Source organism: Ischnura elegans, chromosome 3, assembly GCF_921293095.1.
Source record: "Ischnura elegans chromosome 3, ioIscEleg1.1, whole genome shotgun sequence".
NCBI lineage: Eukaryota > Metazoa > Arthropoda > Insecta > Odonata > Coenagrionidae > Ischnura > Ischnura elegans.
Genome location: NC_060248.1, coordinates 73709912 through 73730543, shown reverse-complemented (window position 1 = coordinate 73730543; position 20632 = coordinate 73709912). Strand labels below are relative to the sequence as shown.

General features: G+C 37.7%; 1 protein-coding gene across 1 annotated transcript in view; it reads right to left on the bottom strand.

The window, feature by feature from the left end:
- The window catches only part of LOC124156015 (Kv channel-interacting protein 4-like), a 540581-nt gene that overhangs the window by 508031 nt on the left and 11918 nt on the right, over positions 1 to 20632 (bottom strand). The window contains exons 2-3 of the mRNA XM_046530296.1: positions 14097 to 14213; positions 10484 to 10546 (exon numbers count right to left, since the gene is read on the bottom strand). Coding sequence (XP_046386252.1) covers positions 10484 to 10546; positions 14097 to 14213 — 180 coding nt within the window. The remainder of the gene's footprint in view (positions 1 to 10483; positions 10547 to 14096; positions 14214 to 20632) is intronic.

Here is a 20632-nt window from a genome sequence, read left to right as displayed (position 1 = left end):
CAGTTATAAATAAACTTCCTTATCATTCAATTTCCAACTTCACCGCTTTTCCCTTTCCTTTTCCAATGGCAACCTGTCTTTTCTTCACTCTTCTCCCATTTCCTCCAATCAATTTCCGTTTCCCTCAATTCACTGCTTTTCTCGCACCTCCGGTGGCGCCATCTTTTCCTCAGCCTAGGAAGTTCCACGAAACATTTCCCGCCATCCCACAACATCCACCCATCCAACACATCATCCATCGACAGAAACTTCTTCTCCTTTCTGCATCGTAAGGGAGGGAATATTGCGACACAGTGGAGATTTCTGACATCCCTCAGCTCCACCACGGGCAATTTGCTATTCTTTCATCCATCCACTCCAGCAAACTTCACCGCTTCATTGGTCTGACTTCTGCATGCATACCCACCAAAGTCTATTCCTCGTTCAGCCATAATTTCGGTAGTCTCAATCCCTATACTATCCACAAAATAAACGAAATAATAAAACTGGAATGTACCAAAGAGACAGGAACATGACGATATGACGACGACACTGCGGTGGCATGGAGAGGGAATGATGGTCAAAAAAACACTCGGAAAACTTTCCCTTTTGAACGGGAATCGAATCTAGGACCTTTTGCCTTCCGGGCTGGTGCTCAGACCATCGAATAATTGAGACTACTATAGATTCTTGTCTTTCGATTTCCGTTACGTAATTTTACCGTATATTTGATCTAAGATATCAAAAACCTAACCATCTTTCTAGTAAACGGACATTTCAGATATTAGATAATAGTTTAACTCAGACAAGCAACGGTTAAAATGTAGTGTGGAAATCGTTGGTTTCCTGTAACTACAGAATTTCATAACGTTTACTATTTCAGTACGTTTTTTAATATTACTGAGATTAATACACCGCTATTATTAAATCATAGTGGTATTTTATATTTATTCAGTGGCTTCTCATGTGTTTTTTATCGAAAAAAAATTTTTATCCATTTAAATAATTTCTTCCTACGTCATTTTAACTCTCAGGTCAAATGTCTCGATGGAAATCATTGGTTGCCTCCTATCGCCTTATTTGGAATTTAAAGGCGTTAAATAGAAAATTCACTCTCTTCCCATGGGATCCATGGATATTGTATACCTTTGAAAATTATAATAAGATATGTTTTGATAGTAATAATTGAACCTGAACAGTAGTGGGCAGAAAAATCCGTGATTATGATAATGTGAGAACCTAAAACATGAATCGTATGGATCTTATATCGTAAAAGTTAGCTCGAAAGTAAAAAAAAGAATTCCATAGAAATGAATTTATACAGCTATAATAAAGGAAACACCTTTGGCGTATTTATGAACAGAATCGAGAAAAACTTTTCGCACTACCTAATCAAAATTGCTCAAATTCTTATTAAAATTTTACGGTAAATTTCGTTACGGGAAACGAAAGACACACTAACTTCAGACTAACCGACGATATTGCCTAGTTACAGGACTAGTACGGACCATTAATTTTCGCAGTACCGAGCTCTGAAGTTCTCCATCCATTTCTTCCCACATTTATTCCGAGCACAAAACGCGAATTTCTTCCAATCGATACAAGTCTTGTCCTAGTTTTTCCAATGTGACCGTTTTAGGCAACATAACCTTAGATTTGGCCAAAATGAACTAGATCAAACCGACTACACGACGAAGGGTACTCAGTCATCAAAATTATAACCAATTCTTCCGACAGTCTTCTACAGCCATCAGTGCCTTGTGCTCCATTTGCGGACTTTACTCTTACCCTGATCTAAGGTCGCCTCCATTTGTTTCGTTCTGTTCCATGGCCTTTGGGAAATCAAACGAGGATATAATGGAGAACTGCGGTGAAGAACCCATTACCTTGATCCTACCTGAAGCAGGGTAAACAGCATTGCAGAAGTCTCCAGGTTGTGGTCGAATTTTTCTCAAGAAACCATTACAGAGAGTAAATTGAACACCAAACCCATATAGGGAATAAAAAATCGTGACTATTTAACTTCAAGCCGTAAAATAATAGATCACATGAAAGAAGAGATCGTAAACATAATAGTTCTCGAAAGTTCTTCATAGAACTTATATCACCAAGGTCTCATTAAAAACACATCTCAAAGTCAAATCAATTCCACGCAGATAATTTCATCTGAGATTCTTGACAAGCCATATTTTCGGGATTATTATTCCTACCAAATCACATTAATGTAATAAATTGTATTTAAAGCAATATTTGACTAAATATGGATAAATTCAAACATGCTCACTTGGTTTGCTACTAGCTAACTTGCAGTAGACAAACTTTCAGGCAAAACTAATTTAAGAACATTAATAACGATTACCAAAACAAATTGAGAATGATCCCACTAGCCTTGCTTCATATTGCATCATTTAAAATATTACAGTACGATTGTCTATGTATTTGTAAAGGCTCCAAAGTAGTTACCTAGAGTCAATTATAGTTATGTATTTGTTTTTTTCGGCATTATTTCGTTTTCATTATTTCGTCGGCATTATTTAACCTGTTGATAGCATTAGATGGTGAAACCCGGGTCGTGTTATTTAAAATAAAGTGTGGAATAAAACAAAGTGATTTTATATAATCTATAATGAAGCAATTCCACAAAGTAACGGCTGCGACCGTGTCTTATATTATTTCGTTGATTCAAAAACTGTAATGCATCAATTTGGATGGGGTTAGAGTGCTTTTTCAACACCAGTCTATGTTTGTTGAGGAGGAAACTAGAGGAAATCGTACGTGGCTACGATGTACGCGGAGATACGAAACAGTCCAACTCGCAGCAACCAATCCCCCGGCACCAGACGAATTTGATTAACGCTGTTGACTCCCCGTGCGAACGAATCCAGTTAAGACATCAAACAGGTAACCGCGCCCAATTCAATTTACGGACACAAATATCCATGCAGCTCGACGGAATCAACAACGAGTTGCGGGAGCGAGCGACCTCTGCCGTCCGTCACACGGGCACGCATTCGCATCCGCCGAGAGATTTGCAGGCGGGAGAGGTCTTACCTACTCCTCCCCAAACACCACAGATAACACCACCGCCTCTCTATTCACAAACACCTACTCTCCTCTACATTCGTAAGTGGTTTTCTATTTCCAAATTAAAATTAACCCTTTTACTGCCATCAGGCCGATAATACGGCCCTCGCTGGTTGAGCGAAAACTGCCAGGGGCCGATTTATCGGACCGAATTATTTCACTTTTTTCGTGATTGTGGCCTTTTCAATGGCTGTAAATTATGTAAACCCCCATGATCTACCAATGGTTATAAGATGTAACTATATATCTTAAGAATTGGGAAAAAATCTAGATGCATTAAAAAAAAAAAGTAGCTGAAAAATTTTTCAATCTGAAATGTTGCTAATTCCGTCAAAAAGCCTTGGCAGTCTTTGTACATCCCATCCGAAATGGGCTGGCAGGAAAAGGGTTAAATAAAACTCTGTTTACAAAAACAGAATACAAAAAGTATAACATGAGGTGTCATCCCTCGGAGAATAAAACGAAGGTGCTTACTTCGTCGATTAGAAACTAGCAGGCCACCCGGCGCGGCGTTGCTCAAGAAGGATAGTACTCAGAGAAGTGGGAAACTAAAAAGTTGGAATTCATGGTTACATAGTCTCTCTTTGAGCGTGTCAAGATCATGCCGTAACTTCCTCCATGGCTGTCAGCACGGGTTCCGAAAAGGTAGATCATGCGATAGGTACACAGCTCGCGCTCTTTCTTCACGACGTTCTCAAATCTGGTGAATCGAAAACGGAATAAGTTGACGTATTATTTTTGTATTTTAAGAAAGCTTCGATACGGTATCTCACAATAAACTTTAATACAAATTATGGTCACGCGTATTAAACGACACAGTGGTAAACTGGATACGCGACATCCTGAGTGATCGTATACAAAAAGTAGTTCTTGATGGAATTCGCTCTGATGTGGTTAAATTGACATCAGATGTTCCACAAGGAAGCGTAATCGGCTTTTGTCCTTTTGTTCATTATATACAGTAATGACCTCTGCCCCCGAATTAGCAGTAAAATACGTTTACGTTTGCTGGCGACGCTGTCATCTAATTTACTAATTCATGGTACCATAGTTTCTCTTTGAGCCTGTCAAGAGCGTGTCGTAACTTCCTCCATTAGGTTCGAGCGAAAGTGATGCGTCCTCTTAAATAGGTTGTTACCGCTGGTGGAGAGACTCAAATTCTGTTTTAATTCTAGGAATAAAGTACTTCAATGATCATCCGTACCAAAACAAATGAAGAATGATATCACACAGTTCACAACAAGAGGAAAATTTCCAATCATCGACGTGAAAACAAAACGAATTAGATAAGAAAGTCATGCGTGATTAGAAAATCATACGTAAGTACCTAATCAATGTCATAGTTAAAGTCATAACAAGAAAATGTGGCTAAAATTAACGTATTGTAGGTGTTTTCGGAATATCGGTATGCATGCAGAAATGGGATACATACAGAAAAATTTAGCAAGGGAACGCAAGTAAAAATTTGAAAAATTGCACTAAGGATAAAAGGATTTTGATTTGTGCCATTGCACGGATTGAAAAAAGAAGGATACATAAAAAAGTTTCCTTCGGATCAAAAGATTCCGCGTGGCACAGTGTTGACAATAACTTTGCTCATTGGGGAGGGCCATTTTTACTAGCTAATTTTCGAAACTCGAAACGCCATGGAAAACGAAAGTTTTCCATGGCTATAAAACGTCCGTCTAATCAGTAGGAGAACATAAAGGCACAACCGCAGAAAATCTAAGAGAAGCCAAGTTTATTGCTACATTCTCTGAAGTATTTAAAAATAACTCAGGAGATTAATACCGAGTCGTACTCCTCGCAACAGACGTTTCGACAGAATACTCTGCCATCTTCTCAAAGCAGTGTTGCAGACTACTGCGAAGACGACGAAAGAGAGTTTCTTTGAAACGTTAGTCGCAAACATTTTGACTAGGCTCGACTCTCATGATTTCTTTTTAAATATAATTCACCAAGAAAGGACTAACTCTCATATTCTCTCAACTACTTCGCTAATTCACGTCGATGAATCAAAAAATATGCATAGGACTATTGAATCCGTCGATGAAAGTTGTATGGATGACAACTGATCAGAAAAAGAGACACGGTCGAAGAGAAAGATGTTACTGATCTCAGTAAAGCAATTCTTTGAGGAACAGGAGGTGGGGAGGGTATTTCAGATATAAGCCTCGAAAAAAATGTATCTTTCTTTCAGTACGTTTTTCAATGAATGCGATTTTCATGCTCACGAAATTGCATGCAGTAGCGAGATTGAAAACCTGGCGTCTCCTACGTGCACAGATTCCCGTTTCGTGGATATGAAACACGTAAAATAGGAACGAGCACAGGGAAATGGGGACGCAGGGATCTAATTTGAAAGATACGGCATATCCGCGAGCAACCGCCTTAAAAATTTTGCTGACCACGAAATAAAGGCAGGCTGCCATCGATGAATGCGTTCATTACGCTCGGCTCAGTTGTATAAGGCGGGGAATGTAAGCTCAAATGAAATTGCTTCCATGCTCCGTATGCGATTTTTTTTCATATTGCAAGAAATCGGCGAGTACAGTATGCACCACGAAATTCAACAGATGACAATATATTTTGCTGAGCAATGCCGAAAAACTTCTTGGTAAATGCCCCTGCGCAACGAAACTATATCATCATTTAGAGAACTAATTCAAAGGTGTATCTTGGTACATATTCATTATTATCATTTATCTCAACCCATACTAATGATCAATGAAAGATCATCCCTTTGCAAAAATTAAATGTTAACCTTTCTCAAAACATTTCAATTAAACGTAATATTTATCGTTTAAAAAATCACAATATATGTTTTCTGAAATCACAGTGGTAATTAAATGAGCAATTGTGATAATACAACATTTAATTTCATTAAAATAGATTTTCACCCATGATTTAGGCGTAATCCTATTTCAATTCTTAACAGTTGAGTTTACATTCAGTTTGGCAGATATTAGGTGTATTTTACATAAAATCATACCGTAAGGTAAATATTTACTGGATATCCAGAGACCGAACCCAAACGAATTCTGCGATTATAAGGCCCATCTATTTATTAAGTACACTATTTTTATCTGGTGACGTAACCTGATTAACTCTCTGTTCTGCACTGCAATCAATTAAAAAGATACTCTGATCACATCCTGAACTACAATAGATATGAATTCAATTAAAAATAATTGTAGTAACATACCTACGTGCAGCATACCTACTATATTACTGCGTATTACTTAAGATTTCTTATTTCGTCATACTTATTGTATTTTCAGGAGAATTTCGCTTCTCAGTAGTTATGTTTACAAATACATGAAATCGTTGTCCCACACGAGAACTCTGAGGTCAATTAAAATCAATTCAAAAAGAATTGTTGAAATGTTGATTTTATACTTCTTCAAACTCGCTAAATCAAATTTTATACCTACTTTCGAAACCATATTTATGACCGAAAAAACTTATGGAAACAAATATATTTCCGAGTCCTCGCTAAATTTACCATTAGAACTCAATGATATCTACTTATACTTCCAACAATAAAGGACATCATTCCTTGTAACTTTCCTTGTAGGACATTTTTCCGGCCTGTCACTAAATGAACAATTTCTACAGTCGCTCATTTTGCTTATGCCCTCAAGGCCCTCAGAAAATAGATTTCAATCACTGCTCTGAGAAATGAATATTGGCAATGCAGATTATAAGAATCTGATGATATCACTGCCGTAATGGATACTTAATGAGTATCGCAAACTTAGTAGCATAACATTTTCTCGATACCCCCCAATAATTCGTCAAGCGGTATAGGGTTGCATATTGCGCTTCTCCCCTCTGGACGAAAATCTAACTAGCTGGAAACTCTGACTTGCCTCCCTCACATCATCGAAAAGTCGCCGCGACGCGTATTTTCCGAACGAATGACTCATGTAGAAACCGGTCGAGATTAACACTATTATTAGTTCAACGAGTTACCGAAAGTCCTTAGGGAGCGCTAAGGAGTATCCCTGACTTTAAAGCAAGCCTCGGGCGTGGAGAAGCTAATGCGTCCGCCATTCCATTAACGGTCTCGGTAACGCAATTCTTCGAGAAACAGACTCCCGTCTGAGAAGCGCGTCCACAAGGCTTATTAAAGCGACGACCAGAGTGTAACGCTGAGCAACTTGGGAGTCTATACGTGGGAAAGGCTCTACTGCTATAACTAGACGTGGCGCACCGCCACCGTTGAGAAATTTGACCTCTTCCAGTAATCCGTTGGCACCTGCACGTCAGATTGTGCCCCGGTAAATCACAAGCTAGAGTGGTAGGTAGAGTAAAGGGATACGGGGCGTAATGACGAGGGATTTGAGGCGAAGTTCACTTCACCTGATGGAGTTAAGGGGCAGAGTTACGAGTCTGCCTCGGGGCCGCAAGGAAGGGTCTTAGTTCCAAGACAAATTCTCAGAGCTATGAAGAGTTTCGTACGCGATTTAATGGTGAAGAATGTAATTACTGCGAACGCATTTTAGTGCTTATGTAGATATTGAAATAAACACTTGCAATTTTCCACAATTATTATTTTTTGATACCGACTTAAGTTTCGATTTTACTATATCATCTTAAAGATACAAAATAGTCAACTCATGGTAAAATATTACCTTAAATTTTTACTTATTTCAAATTTTGGTGAAATAATTTCAGTACCCTATAATGCTCCCGATGATTATGACATTTACCGCAAAAGTAATACCTACTTCTCAAAAAATTAACCATTTTATACCTTGAACATGATGAAGTGACATCGAAACCTTGGTCGGAAAATATTTTTAATGGTCGTGGAAAATTTCAGTTGTTAATTTCAATGTGGAAAAATTTCACTCCATCACGCATCTTGGATCTTCGTATTTCATTAGTGCTTTCGTTACGTTCAGGAAGTATTCTAAAACATTGCTTTTCTTACTTGACGCAACTCTCAGTAACAATTTTCATGAAAAACGAGGCATCAAAAACTCATCAAACTTCAATCGAAAAAAAATTATTTTTGATGACCTACGAAATGATAAAATAAACTCAATTACCTATTTTCGTCCCTAATGCTGACGATTATAACAGCATTTACCGCCAAAGTAGTATTTCTTAATGATCATCAAATCAAAGAAAGACGGGTTCAAGTTGGGAAAAATGGGATGGCCCTAAAATGCTCAATCCTCTCATCGTGATACCAGACGGATAAGCGAAAAACATCTTAGCATTAAATGAATTGCTTAGGGAGGCTAATAAAATAAGCAGTGTACCTGAATTGGCGGAGTTAGAGGAAGAGAAGAAGATGTGACGTAGATACAAATACGACGTAGACGCAAAAAAGGAGTTGGACACAACAAGTACGACGGGAACAACTGAAGCACATTTCTAAAAAGTGTACGTTAGAATATTTTTATGTGAATAGAAAATTGTTGTTGTCTGTACGACGAATCGCTCATGGCTCCAAAAGCACCCGATGAAACATTTTGAATGAAAAATTAAACTTTGTTTTTCCACAGAATATGTTAGACAGCTTGACTGCATCGGATCTACCTTCCTCCCTATTCTCCCACATCCCCTTTGTTTAAACAAACTCTGAAAGACCCAACCCCTCCCAATCCACCCTCCCCACCTGCCCCTTCCTCTAAAGTTCACCCCCCACTCCCTCTGGTTTATATTTCAGGTATTTAAGATAATGGAACAAAGTACTCCTCGCCTGAGGAAGGCGCGGAACGCATGGTAATTTACATAAAAAATATATTATATTCTGTGGAAAAACAAAGTTTAATTTTTCATTCAAAATGAGTGGATTACGTAAGTATCGCCAGAAACCATCAACTTCGATGAAAATTTTTAAATTCTCCAGCGAACAGAGACTCTGAGACGACGATAACATATTTTTTCTCTGATTCGAACCGCAAAAATGTGACTTAGTGCGCAGTCACGCGTATGGGTGCAAAGATACAAACGACAAAGAAGAAAAGTCGCGGAGAAAAATTTTAATCGATCGGGAATCCAAATCTCCCTATTTCCTGTCGGGTACGGTACAAGCTACGGAAATAGTAATTTCGAGGATCCGGGTTTGATACTCGGTAAAGCCCAAAAGTTTCTTCAAGGCTAACTTACTCTTTAAAATCCATTTTAAATTGGATATATTGGAAATAGATAAATTGATTTAAGTGTAGATTGATTAAGCGTCATGATCACAGCGCTCGAATCAGCTTTTATTTACTTGGAACAAATGTGGAAGATGAAAATAATAATAAATTTAAAAAAAAGCCTGAAACATGGTATAAAGAAAAACAAATACAATTAAAAATGCTGTAAATGACATGGTATCAGCTCAAACTAAAAAGAGGCATTGATTCAAAGGTGTAGAGGATAAATATACGAGATACCTGCTAGATATAAAACCAGCAAACAATAAAAGTAAAAACCTATACACGAAAGAAGAAAACTTTTCATTGATATTAAACTGTACATAAGCAATTAAGAAAGGGTGACTCAATTTTACCATAGCCGCATATGTCGCAGCTATCAGAAAATTTTTTTGCTGTTAAATATTCCAAAAAATCAGCCTGAAAAGAAAATATTTTCTAACTGAAAGTCTTTCCCTTATTTATTTGGTAAATAAAGTAAAGTAATGTAATAAAGTGAAGTAAAGAGAATGAACACTGTAATGCTAACAGCATAAGACTAGGAGAGTGAGAAACTTAAAAATAACATATTAATGTTGCTACTCTTATTTCATTCACGAGTAGAGGGTTATTGCGTTAAATATTTTAGGTATATGTCATATTTTAAATGGTTTAATTTTAAAAGTATCTTAGTGGATAAATATAGAGGATAACTGCTTGATATAAAACCAGCTAATGATATAAGTAAATACATATAAATGAAAGACGATAAATTTTGATTGATATTCAACTCTATACAGATAATTAATGAAGGATTGAGTTAATTTCAACATAATCATGTTTCAGAAATCAAGCCATTTTCATCAATAACACACTGCAGTTCAACGGACTCTTATTCTGATATTGAAGTATACCTGCACTATTATATCCCTAAGAAATTAAATGAACGGCTAAATATTCTATATTTACAGCACATCGTTGTTGGTATCGGGTCGCACACTTCCATTGGAAATCGCATTTATCGATAAACCATGTTGATGGTGAAATACAATCATAAAGATGTAAAATCGGTAAACAACCACGTTAGAATATCAAAAATAAGGTGACAATCACTGAGGAAGTTTCAGAGTTGGCGCGGTTGACTGAGACAGGGAGGAGTTAGTAAGAAGGGCCACGCAAGAGGTCTCTGTTTCAAGTCAGTTGACGTTAGCATTGGCGGCATGCGCTAAGCGGCGAGACCTTGAACTACAAGAGGCGAGCAAGAAATTCATAGCAACACTTACAGTCCAGGTAACCGTCGCTAGATGTCTCGTAATCCTGCGTTGCTCCTCGCAGTACCTCGCAAACTGAAGGAAAAATTCGAAGATCATTAGAAGCGCTGTAATCACAAGGTCTAGGGACAATTTGTTTTTAAAAACTCAATGGGCAGTAGGGATACCATAATTAATGGGGACTCCTTTACTCATAAAGCAATGATCTTACACAATCTCAACGATAGAATTAATTTCAGGGTAAGGGATATCTTAGTGTTAAAGATTGTTCATACTATGGTTGAATTTGAAATATTACTCAACAGAATTTACTTTAATTTTACGAAATTTCCAGTAACTGAGTTCCCTACTATCACGTCCAATTCCAGCCTCAACTTAAGGAATATCTTTTTAAAAATGTCCATATTGAAACAAACATTACAAAGTAGTTGTGCGCCATGTAGCAAAATAAGTATAAGATAACGCAACATATTATAAGTGGTATTAGTAGAGTAGGTATTTAACTGAAGTCGCCAATAACTGAGAAAAAAATTACAGGACAAATCTATTGATTAAAAGTAAGTAATTAATCGTGATCATTTCATGGCACCTTTCGACAGAAGCATAAATAAGAATGTATAAAAATTGTATATTACCAGAGGATTACACTTAGGAGTTGATGATTGATATTGAAATTAATATAATACATTGCTAACGCAAAATCACGTAAACGAAAACTCAAATTGTAATATCCCGTAAAAATATATAAAAATATTTGACTGGGCCAAACTTTCGGCACTTTTCCACTATATTTAAGCTAAAACAAAAAAATAGAACTTTTATATCTATTTTAAATACAAACAAGAGAAAGGGACTATTCACGGCTCAAAATATCAGTTTTTGAGTAAAAAAGAGTGTGTAAGACATACCAACCAGATACCTACCATCTACACATGATATACCCCCAAGAAAGTACATATAAGTTTATTGGTCGCGCTAAACATACGCCAGTATAGGATTGATCATGTAGATCGACCAACCGATTGGTTGGTATTATGTCAGTATTATATCAGTATGTCAGTAATATATCAGTATGATAGATAGCAAGATAACATGATGCGGTAGATATTGTTCAAATGTTTTTATTTCAGATATTAATCAATTTAAAAGTGCTACTTATTTCTTACTTAAAAATCATGATTTAGATGAAAAATATCGCATGCTTAAAATAATTCAATCCGCGAACAATCTTTTTAGCCACTAGATAATCATCTACTCCTTAAGAGGACCGCAACACACACGTATTGAGAATACACGAAATTAACCTGTGGACAAATTCTGCCTTGTTTTACTGGAACAATAATGAATTTTCACAATACCACGGGTACAATGGTTACCTTCAACTGCAAGCCTAATATTATTCTTAAAAAAATATTATTCCACGAATAACTTGGTCTTGCACGAGTAAAATCTGAACGCTAGAAATACCTAGCTCTCTTAAATTAACATAAACTGCGCTGATTTTCAAATCATGCATCTAGATTGACTAAAGCCTAATGTAAACCTGAAAGAAACCATTAATGTAAACGGCATCAATTAATTATGGCAGTAACCCTAGATTTTTACACTGAAGACATCAATACGAATATGGATGAAATATGTTTGCACATACTCTTCAATAACCCTCTAGGCTCTAGGCAGAGAATATGGTTTATGCAATCCCATTTAGCACCAATTAGGGAAGTAACGCCAAAGGATTCCTCACAGAACATATTATAAGCTAGATAGTATATATTGCTGCCCCCATGTACTCTACAGATGATTATGGTAAAGTAGACATAGCATCCATTGTATGTATAACAGTAACGGATACAGAAAAAACTCAAGGGGGGGGGGGGGGCGCAAAACATAATTTGAGCTACCTATCCTTATAATAATCAAATCACATGCAGAGCTTCAGAAATTTTTAATTAAAGTGACTATACACATATTCGAGACAATACTATCTTATAGTATAAAAAAGTTACAAATGTGGTTCTTCTATGTTTGGCAATACGGGTGGCCCCGCAAATGGAGGGTGCGTGCCCCCTATCTGTATTCGCCACTGGTAATTATATCGTAATGAAAAATAATTAAGTTACATGCAATGTTAAAATAGTTTTATTTAAACTGATAATACGCATATACAAGACAATTCTATCTTATGATATAAAAAAAAGTTACAATAGTGGTTCTGCCAGGTTCGACAATGTGGGCAGCCCCGCATGAGGGGGGCGCGCGTCCCCTGTGCCCCCCCTATGTATCCACCATTGATTTACATACGCTTTTCATTCTTTGCATCCATTTCGCCCTAAAAGTTTATGAAAATGCACATAAGCTATACCATCATCTGCATTGTTTCCTTTCTTACCTTTTTTCCTTCTCCAGGTACATTTCATTAGAAATATTCTTTAAAAAATTAATTTATCGCTCCATGTTAACTTATAACTCTACGAATATAGTATAAATACTACAATACTATATACTATGGCATATACTATCAACTATTATAAAAGAGTTCTCTCATTACTTATTTTCAAAACTGGTTTCCTCAACCATGCACCTAATTGTGTTGTTAACGATAAAAACACAAATATTAAATATGTTGGTTAAAATGTTATTGATCGGTTATCGTTTTCCATAGCAATCCAAAAGATGATATGAACCAAGTAAATGTCACATTAAATAAAATATACATTAATATTACTTATTAAACTCAAAGCACGATTGTGAGGAAATTTAATCATACCTACCATGTTCTCTCAATAAATTAATTCCTTTGCATACAGGTAAACGTGACTATTTTCTTGTTTGAATTTTTTTAACGCCTAATGCTGAAACAAAATTGTCCGAGATAGGTGTGTTTTTATTGTTTTTTAATGAGGGTAGAGGTGAGTACATTTTCTTAGGTGAGACTAAAATCACAATAAATCACGTCCAAAAAGGGGTACTTTAACTGCTCACGTTAGGGTTGCATCACTAAAATGGCCTTGTTTCACAGGATGACTGACAGCTTCATATTTCTCAATGCCACTTACGTCTTCAGTTTTCCTACAGGATGCATCAATGGTTATGTGGTTGGAAACAGAAAAATATGGCAGGATACCCGAAAGACTAGCAACTTCTAAACAAAGTAGCGGTCATCCAGTGAGGCATTGAATAATGTTTATGCGTGTTGCGGTCACGGATTGAAAGAGTATCGCACGAAAGAAAAAGTTAAAAATATTTGGGAGAACGCTGAGAGCTTGATAGCAAACTCAGTGTTTAGTAGGCTAGTTTCTTCCATCAAATGCCTCTTTTTTTCAGGTTTTCTCTAATTTCTACAGTTAAGAAAATGTGCACCCCTAATTTCATCACATCTATCAGAAAATGGCATGCAGTTAAGCGACGAAATCATAGTTTTTGTCAATCTAAACACTCATGTTCTCATTTGAACAGTTATTCCAATTGGTATGTCTCCCATTCTAACTTTCATTGGGATTAAATAATTTTATTAAAGGGACAATTACCAAACCTCATGATTGAGATGTGGAATTCATGCTATATATTCTAGAAAAAACGGCATCATTTCGAGGAGACTGAATGGCGATAACGATTACTTACTTACCCTTTGCCAGAAATCGCCTACATCCTTTGTGATCGTTGGTTTCTGGAAGTTTCACTTTCGGCGTTCTACTCTTCTTCCGAGGCAAAGGTTTCAAGGAAATGCCAATGATAGATTCATCTGCGCAAAGAGAAGAAAATATGTGAATAAAACATAAATTTAATAACTATGGTAATGTAAGCGGATTTGCTTGGCATTGCGTAATACTACACACACCACACACAACTTATCAAGAAAACTAATGAGACTGCTCAAGCGTTGCTTTTTGTAAGAAGACATGCAATTAAATTAACATCTTAAAATAACTATGAAGCATATAAAAAACGGAAATCGAGCATCAGGTATCACTTTTTACAATTTAACCGTTGGATGACTTTGCAAATAATTTTATGTAATGATGAGAAATTATTTCCCCAACCATTCTTATTTACGAGGGCGACGTATCTAATCACTTTGAGCCAAATAAGTTGAATATATCAAAGTAAGGAGGCTCTACATTAATAACCCCAGATGTGTGAACTGACTGCAGCTGTGATAGAGTAACTTTTCGATAAGATGTATGTTTCCATTTGCTACAACAACATTTCACATGTTCAATAGCATAAAAAATGTTTTGGCCTTTTTTCGGCTATCTATTAACGCTATAGTTTCACAACCCCGCAGTTATTCCATATTTTTCTTCACACATCAAAACGTTTCCGCTTCGTTGGATGTACCTATTACTAAGCCCATAAAATATTTTCACGGCCACTTCAACCAGTGTGAGCACTTGTGAAACTCAGAGGAGAAGCTTTACAGGATAAGTACAATATTGAAAATGTAAATTCATGTAAACTATTGGATTCAATCAGAAAAACCTACGGATTAAATATATTCCACGCATGGAACAAAAGTTAAAATATACTGGACATCGTGTGATAAGATTGTATCGAAGTTTTCAAATTTGCTCTAGCCCTTGAAATCAAATAATATTGTATTTTTTGACAAGGGCACTTTAATTCCATTTCCCACAAAAAAGAAGTTAACAAACACAAAAAAATGATCTTTCCTTTTATCAAATTCTGCGTTTGACTTTTGACCTAGCATTTATCTTCAATCCAGGAATGTAGCGTGCAGGTAAATTTTGAGTGAAAGTTAGTAAGAAAATCGGAAATACAGAATTCCGATTAAATGTGCACGGCAAAATATTTCTCTAAATTTATCGTTTCTATTGCCAAAAGAACCATAGTTTCATGCAAGTCCATAGTTTCATGCATGAATATTACAAAAGAGGATGCCCAATTCGGCCTCTAAACGTGTTGTCCCCCACAGCTCATTTAAATGGGTTTACAAAAGTTGCCCCTAGCGTCGCTGACAGACAAATCGATCCGAGTTTCACGGGTAAATAAGTTATGACTAAATATGTTAATCAAACTTTATACACCTCATGATCTATCAAATTCATAAGTTTCCAATGCTACTTCTCGCAATTACAAAAATTACGATGCAAAATATTGGAAAAAAAGTGGATCACATTGAACTTATCGCCGCGCCGCGGACATTTTTGAAAAACGATTAAAAAGCGATCGAAGTGGCAACGGAAATCAACCTTGTATGGGATGGAATTGGGCCTCCTCTATGCAGCACCATTGGGTTCATGTTTTCATGCCAAGAGACAAAGTTTCTCTCGGCAGATAGCGATGAAAACCTACTTTGAAAATTTAGCTCTCTTAAAATTAAGACTTCCAGGAGAGGAGGAGGTGGGTGGGTTTGGGGGTGGAGGACGGGCGAGCAGAGCAGTGGTTGAGTTTGTTGGGACGACTGTAGTGATATCTTGGCCGACCTGACTCCCAAGGTCAGCAAATGAGGGAAAATGAGAGAGCGGGAGGATTGGAGAAAAAGGGAGGAGGTGAGGAGGTTTATTTGTCCTTAAATGTGGTCGCAAAACACACCGCTCTCAGGGGGGACGACATGGGTGGCTTCTAATAAGGCGTGGCAAGACTATGGGATGGAGAAATGCCTCGGCACGGAGGCAGATGGAGGAGATGTGAATACTACAAGAGATGCGCGGTAAATGACACTCAAAATAAACTACACTTAAGTCTTCATGGTCACGTCAGTCCCATGCCTACGAAAAATATGGTTTCATTCATTCTCAAGATTAGATTAGATGATGCGGAGGCGGATCAACTCCCGGGACACTTAGATCTGTAGGTCCATTGTGCTAACCACCGACAACTGATCACCCACAGAGGACTATGTCCTTAGCGAAGGACAAGAGGTCCCCAATGGGAAGATCTCTTACCTCCTTGGGCTCTATAAAAGGTGAGCCCAGGTGTCTATATCGAGTCCTCATGATTGCGGGGTACTCGCATATAAGATGGGTGGTTATTTCCTCTCCCGTCGCACACCATCTACACCTATCTGAGTCTGTTACCCCCAGCAGGTGCATATGTCTCATTACATGATAGTGGCCCGTAAGCAGGCCTACTACCGTTCGCAATTGACTTCTGTTCATAAGGAGAATTCTTCTCTCGAGTCTAGGAGAGAGCTCTCCTATAAGGGTTTTAGACGTAACGTAACCCCGTACGTAACCCCGGTTTTCTCGCTACATCTTTGAGTGTTGGGTTGATCCCCACCGCATCCTCAAGCTAAGATATGAAATTTATTTGGCCTGGCACCTTGTTCGGTAAAACCCATCCTGAAGTTCCTGGAAAGATGGCTTAATAGTGTAATTGGCTAGCACACCTGATCGGCAATCGGGATATCCAGACCCAAATCCCGGTAAAGCCAAATATTTATTCATGGCGGACTTCGACCTTTGCGTACATAAATTCGCAGCCGTTCGCTTGACTGCGTACAAACTCACTTGTTTCATGCAGTGCTTTGGATTTCAACAACTAACAACAAAGACCACTAACACCAACGCCTTGGATAGAGGTAACTTATCCAGGCGGGGCTCGAACCCACGACCTTCGGGCTGGCAGGCGAAGACTTTCCCCGCCACCACCGAGGCCGGCAAAGTCATTCACACTTATCGCTAGCTGCGCCAAGCCAGTTCGACGGATTGCTCAACAGAAACTATCACCGAATAGCAAAGCCTTTTAATAATTTGTTTTCGCTTGTCTTCAGCCAATTACTGCCACCCGATACAATGTCGATTGTAAATTGATAATCACACATCCATGAATGAATATTGGATTGCGATCCACCAGTTTACTCCAATAAGACCAAATGAAAATAAATGCGAAGTTATTATACTCCCCTACAACGACGTACATCATCTGGGAATGAAAATCTACGGCCAATTGGAAGCCCCCTTCGGTTGCGGCAAAGTGGCATGGGTAGCTCCAAAGAGATATTTAATTTTAAGATAATCTCAAATGACAAAACGACGTCGTTTTCTTCCGCGGATTTGTTTCTTTTTTTGGTACAACGTGCTTCAACCTCAAGATGTCATTTTCAAAAACTTTGAAAATGGTACTTGAAAATGACCTCTTGAGTTTGAAACATGTTGTACTAAAAAATAAATCTGTGGAAGAAAACGGAGTCGCTTTGTCATTTTAAACTTCAACTTCCAAAAAATTGAGCCGGAAATCATTGAACGCATAAAGATCATCTATTTTTTCCATATTTTTATGCAAAATTACGTTCCAGTGAAACAATTGTATGCTTTAATGTTTTCCTTTCAAGCTTTAAAACAAAATAAAGAAAGCCGTTTATGCATCGCATTGGAAACAAATTACCCACGATACACACTTATGGACGGGGTTCATGAGAATGTGTACGCTCAGGTGCAGGTAAATAATGCGTAGAACGCTGTTATGTTTTAGCTTTTCTGAATTCTACTCTAAAAATAATTTTCTCTCTGAAAGAGTGCAATCCTGCGAAATGCTTGTCAAATTCATCTACAACCCTTAATTATCGTTATTCGCTGTCGTCGTTTCGGATTGGAAAACTAATATTGGCGTCAGGCATCGTTCTACAGAATTTACGCATAAGGATCACACGACATTATTCACTTTGCCACTTTCAATATATAATTTAAAGCACGATATTTATTACCTTAGTCAATGTAAGCTAATGCTGTGTAATGTGCGGTCCCTATCCCCCGGCCCAGATATTGCTGAGGTGCAAATTATTACTGCAAACTGAAGTGTAACGGACTCAATAAATTATTCGCATCGGAAAACAGCGAACACAGTAAAATGCATATTGCTTATACGGGAAGTACGCACATATCTTCCTCAAATAATAACTACCACCTTAGGCTTTGGTTATATGGATTTCGACGAGTGGTCATATCCTGTAGAAGGTTTTTCTACTTTTTTGTTACACGGTACAGCTAAGTAAGTTTGAAAAATATAGGTTTTGTACATTTCAATAATAAGTATATGGACAAAAACCACTGAATACATAATATTAATCCGTGATTGTACTTATGATGAAATCCATTCCATCGGAAGTGAATGCATTAATACTTGAGGAAATTTATACATGGAATAGGTGCGGGTGGAAGGGTTATTCACGCTAAACATATGAATATGAACTTTAGCGAAAGAGCAAGCACAGTAGATTAAGAGAAAAAAATTTCGTTACATGATCGTACTAGCGAATATAAATACCATTCGCAAGGCCGGTTTCTGCAATAGATGTTAATCGGAATATAAAAGCAGCCATGCGAAGGTAGCAGAAGTATGCAAAGCTGATTTCCTATTTCCTTTAATGAATGAATCAACAAAATATTGACGAATTATTCTCGCATTGATATAATATAACAATATGATATTAATATATAATTGTTACATTATTACTTATTAAATTATAATATTACAATATTATATAATCAATATGTTAATATTACCTTGACAAACCATTGAAAACTTATCGATGTTGACCTAATCACCTAGTGCAAATAAAATCCGCCATATTTGTTTCTCCAAGCTATAATACAGCACATAAAATACAGCAAGCGTAGAAACTCGTTCAATGGATATGATGACTGCGTTCAAGAAGTAATTTTAACAGCGAATTTAATTTGAAGGAATTACATTGACATCTTCGAATGACAGTGAAAGGCATAATTCAATTACTAGTATATGATTGAGGACAGGGGCGGATCCAGGATTTCTTTCTGGGAGGGGCACAAGCAAGGCCGTATCCAGGATTTTGTTCAGGGGGGGGCACAAGGATACCTCGTCATACAAAACGAACGAAATGATAATGGGACCGTATTAAAAATCTAGCATATTTTTTAGGGTCTTGGGGGGGCACGTGCCCCCGTGCCCCCCCCCCTGGATCCGCCTATGATTGAGGACAATATGTTGGGAATCCTTAACTTGGAGGTAATTGAAGACATGGCGATAATGCAAGTGCTAATTTTCGCACGGGTTAGGGACATCACACTGGTTCAATAACCAACCAATGAGGAGGTCATACCAATATGTGCTGATTGGGATCATACTTTTCAACAAAAAATAACGAAAATCAATCGACCATTTCATAACTCATGACATTTTTTTCGCGTATTTCTCGCCAATATTTTTTACAACTTTCTCAAGGGCTAGTAGCATTAAAGTAGTTTAATTTTGGACCTCACTGTCATCTTTATAAAAAGTGGACACTATGGATAAATGACCGGAAGATTACTCTCAAGTAAACATGATTACACGGGCTGAAAATAGTTTTGAGTAGTGTTCATGCGTTGCATATAATTTATGTCATTTATACTGTGAAAAGTTGGACTTACTTACAAATATATTTAAATTCTGCCATAAAATAATTCAATAAATATCTAGTAATTAGTAACGACTATCCGTTACGGTTTTTACAATGGTATTCTCCAACGGGAATTCTGTAATTTTGTATTACAAAGATACGCAATTGGTCCCATTATTCCGCGTTACAAGTCATGTCCTCGAAAAGAAAAGATCAATCCAATAAAAACAAGCTAGTTCATAGTCAAGCTAGCTGCCGTATCGGTGGAAGTTGAGAAAGAACTAAAGGCATGAGGTGTGCGTCACAAAACAAAAAAAATCACGAAAACATTGTCTCGCTTGCAACGGAAAGGCAGCGTTCACTTGGGTTGAGACTCGGGGAAGAGATTTGGCGCGCAAAAATGCCGCGCAAAATGGAGGGAAGGCATGAATGACGGAGGCCTAGGGTGGCAGTCAAAGGAGAGGGAGAAAAAAGAGCGGCAGAGGTGCGTCGAAGAAGGTTTTTACTTTTCAGAGGACCAAAGTAGGTTGAGGCAGAATGAGCCGTAGTGATAAACGGGTGAAGAGGAAGGCAGTAGAGGGTAGGTGGAAGGAAAGGGTGCGCGGCAAAGCCGAAGAGAAGTTTACGGCTCGTTTGGCCATCGCTGTCCCTTGCGGTCCCTCTGTTTCTCCTCATCCTTCCATTAGAAAGACCACTCCCCCTTCCCGTGAGCGCCCTCCTTAAGCACCAATAATGTCCGACAAAGCAACCAACCACTTCAAACCCAAGAGCCCTTGGAAACTGTCCTCAATTATTCCCCGCACCCACAAAGAGATTGGGTTCGATTGTTAGTGACAAGGACG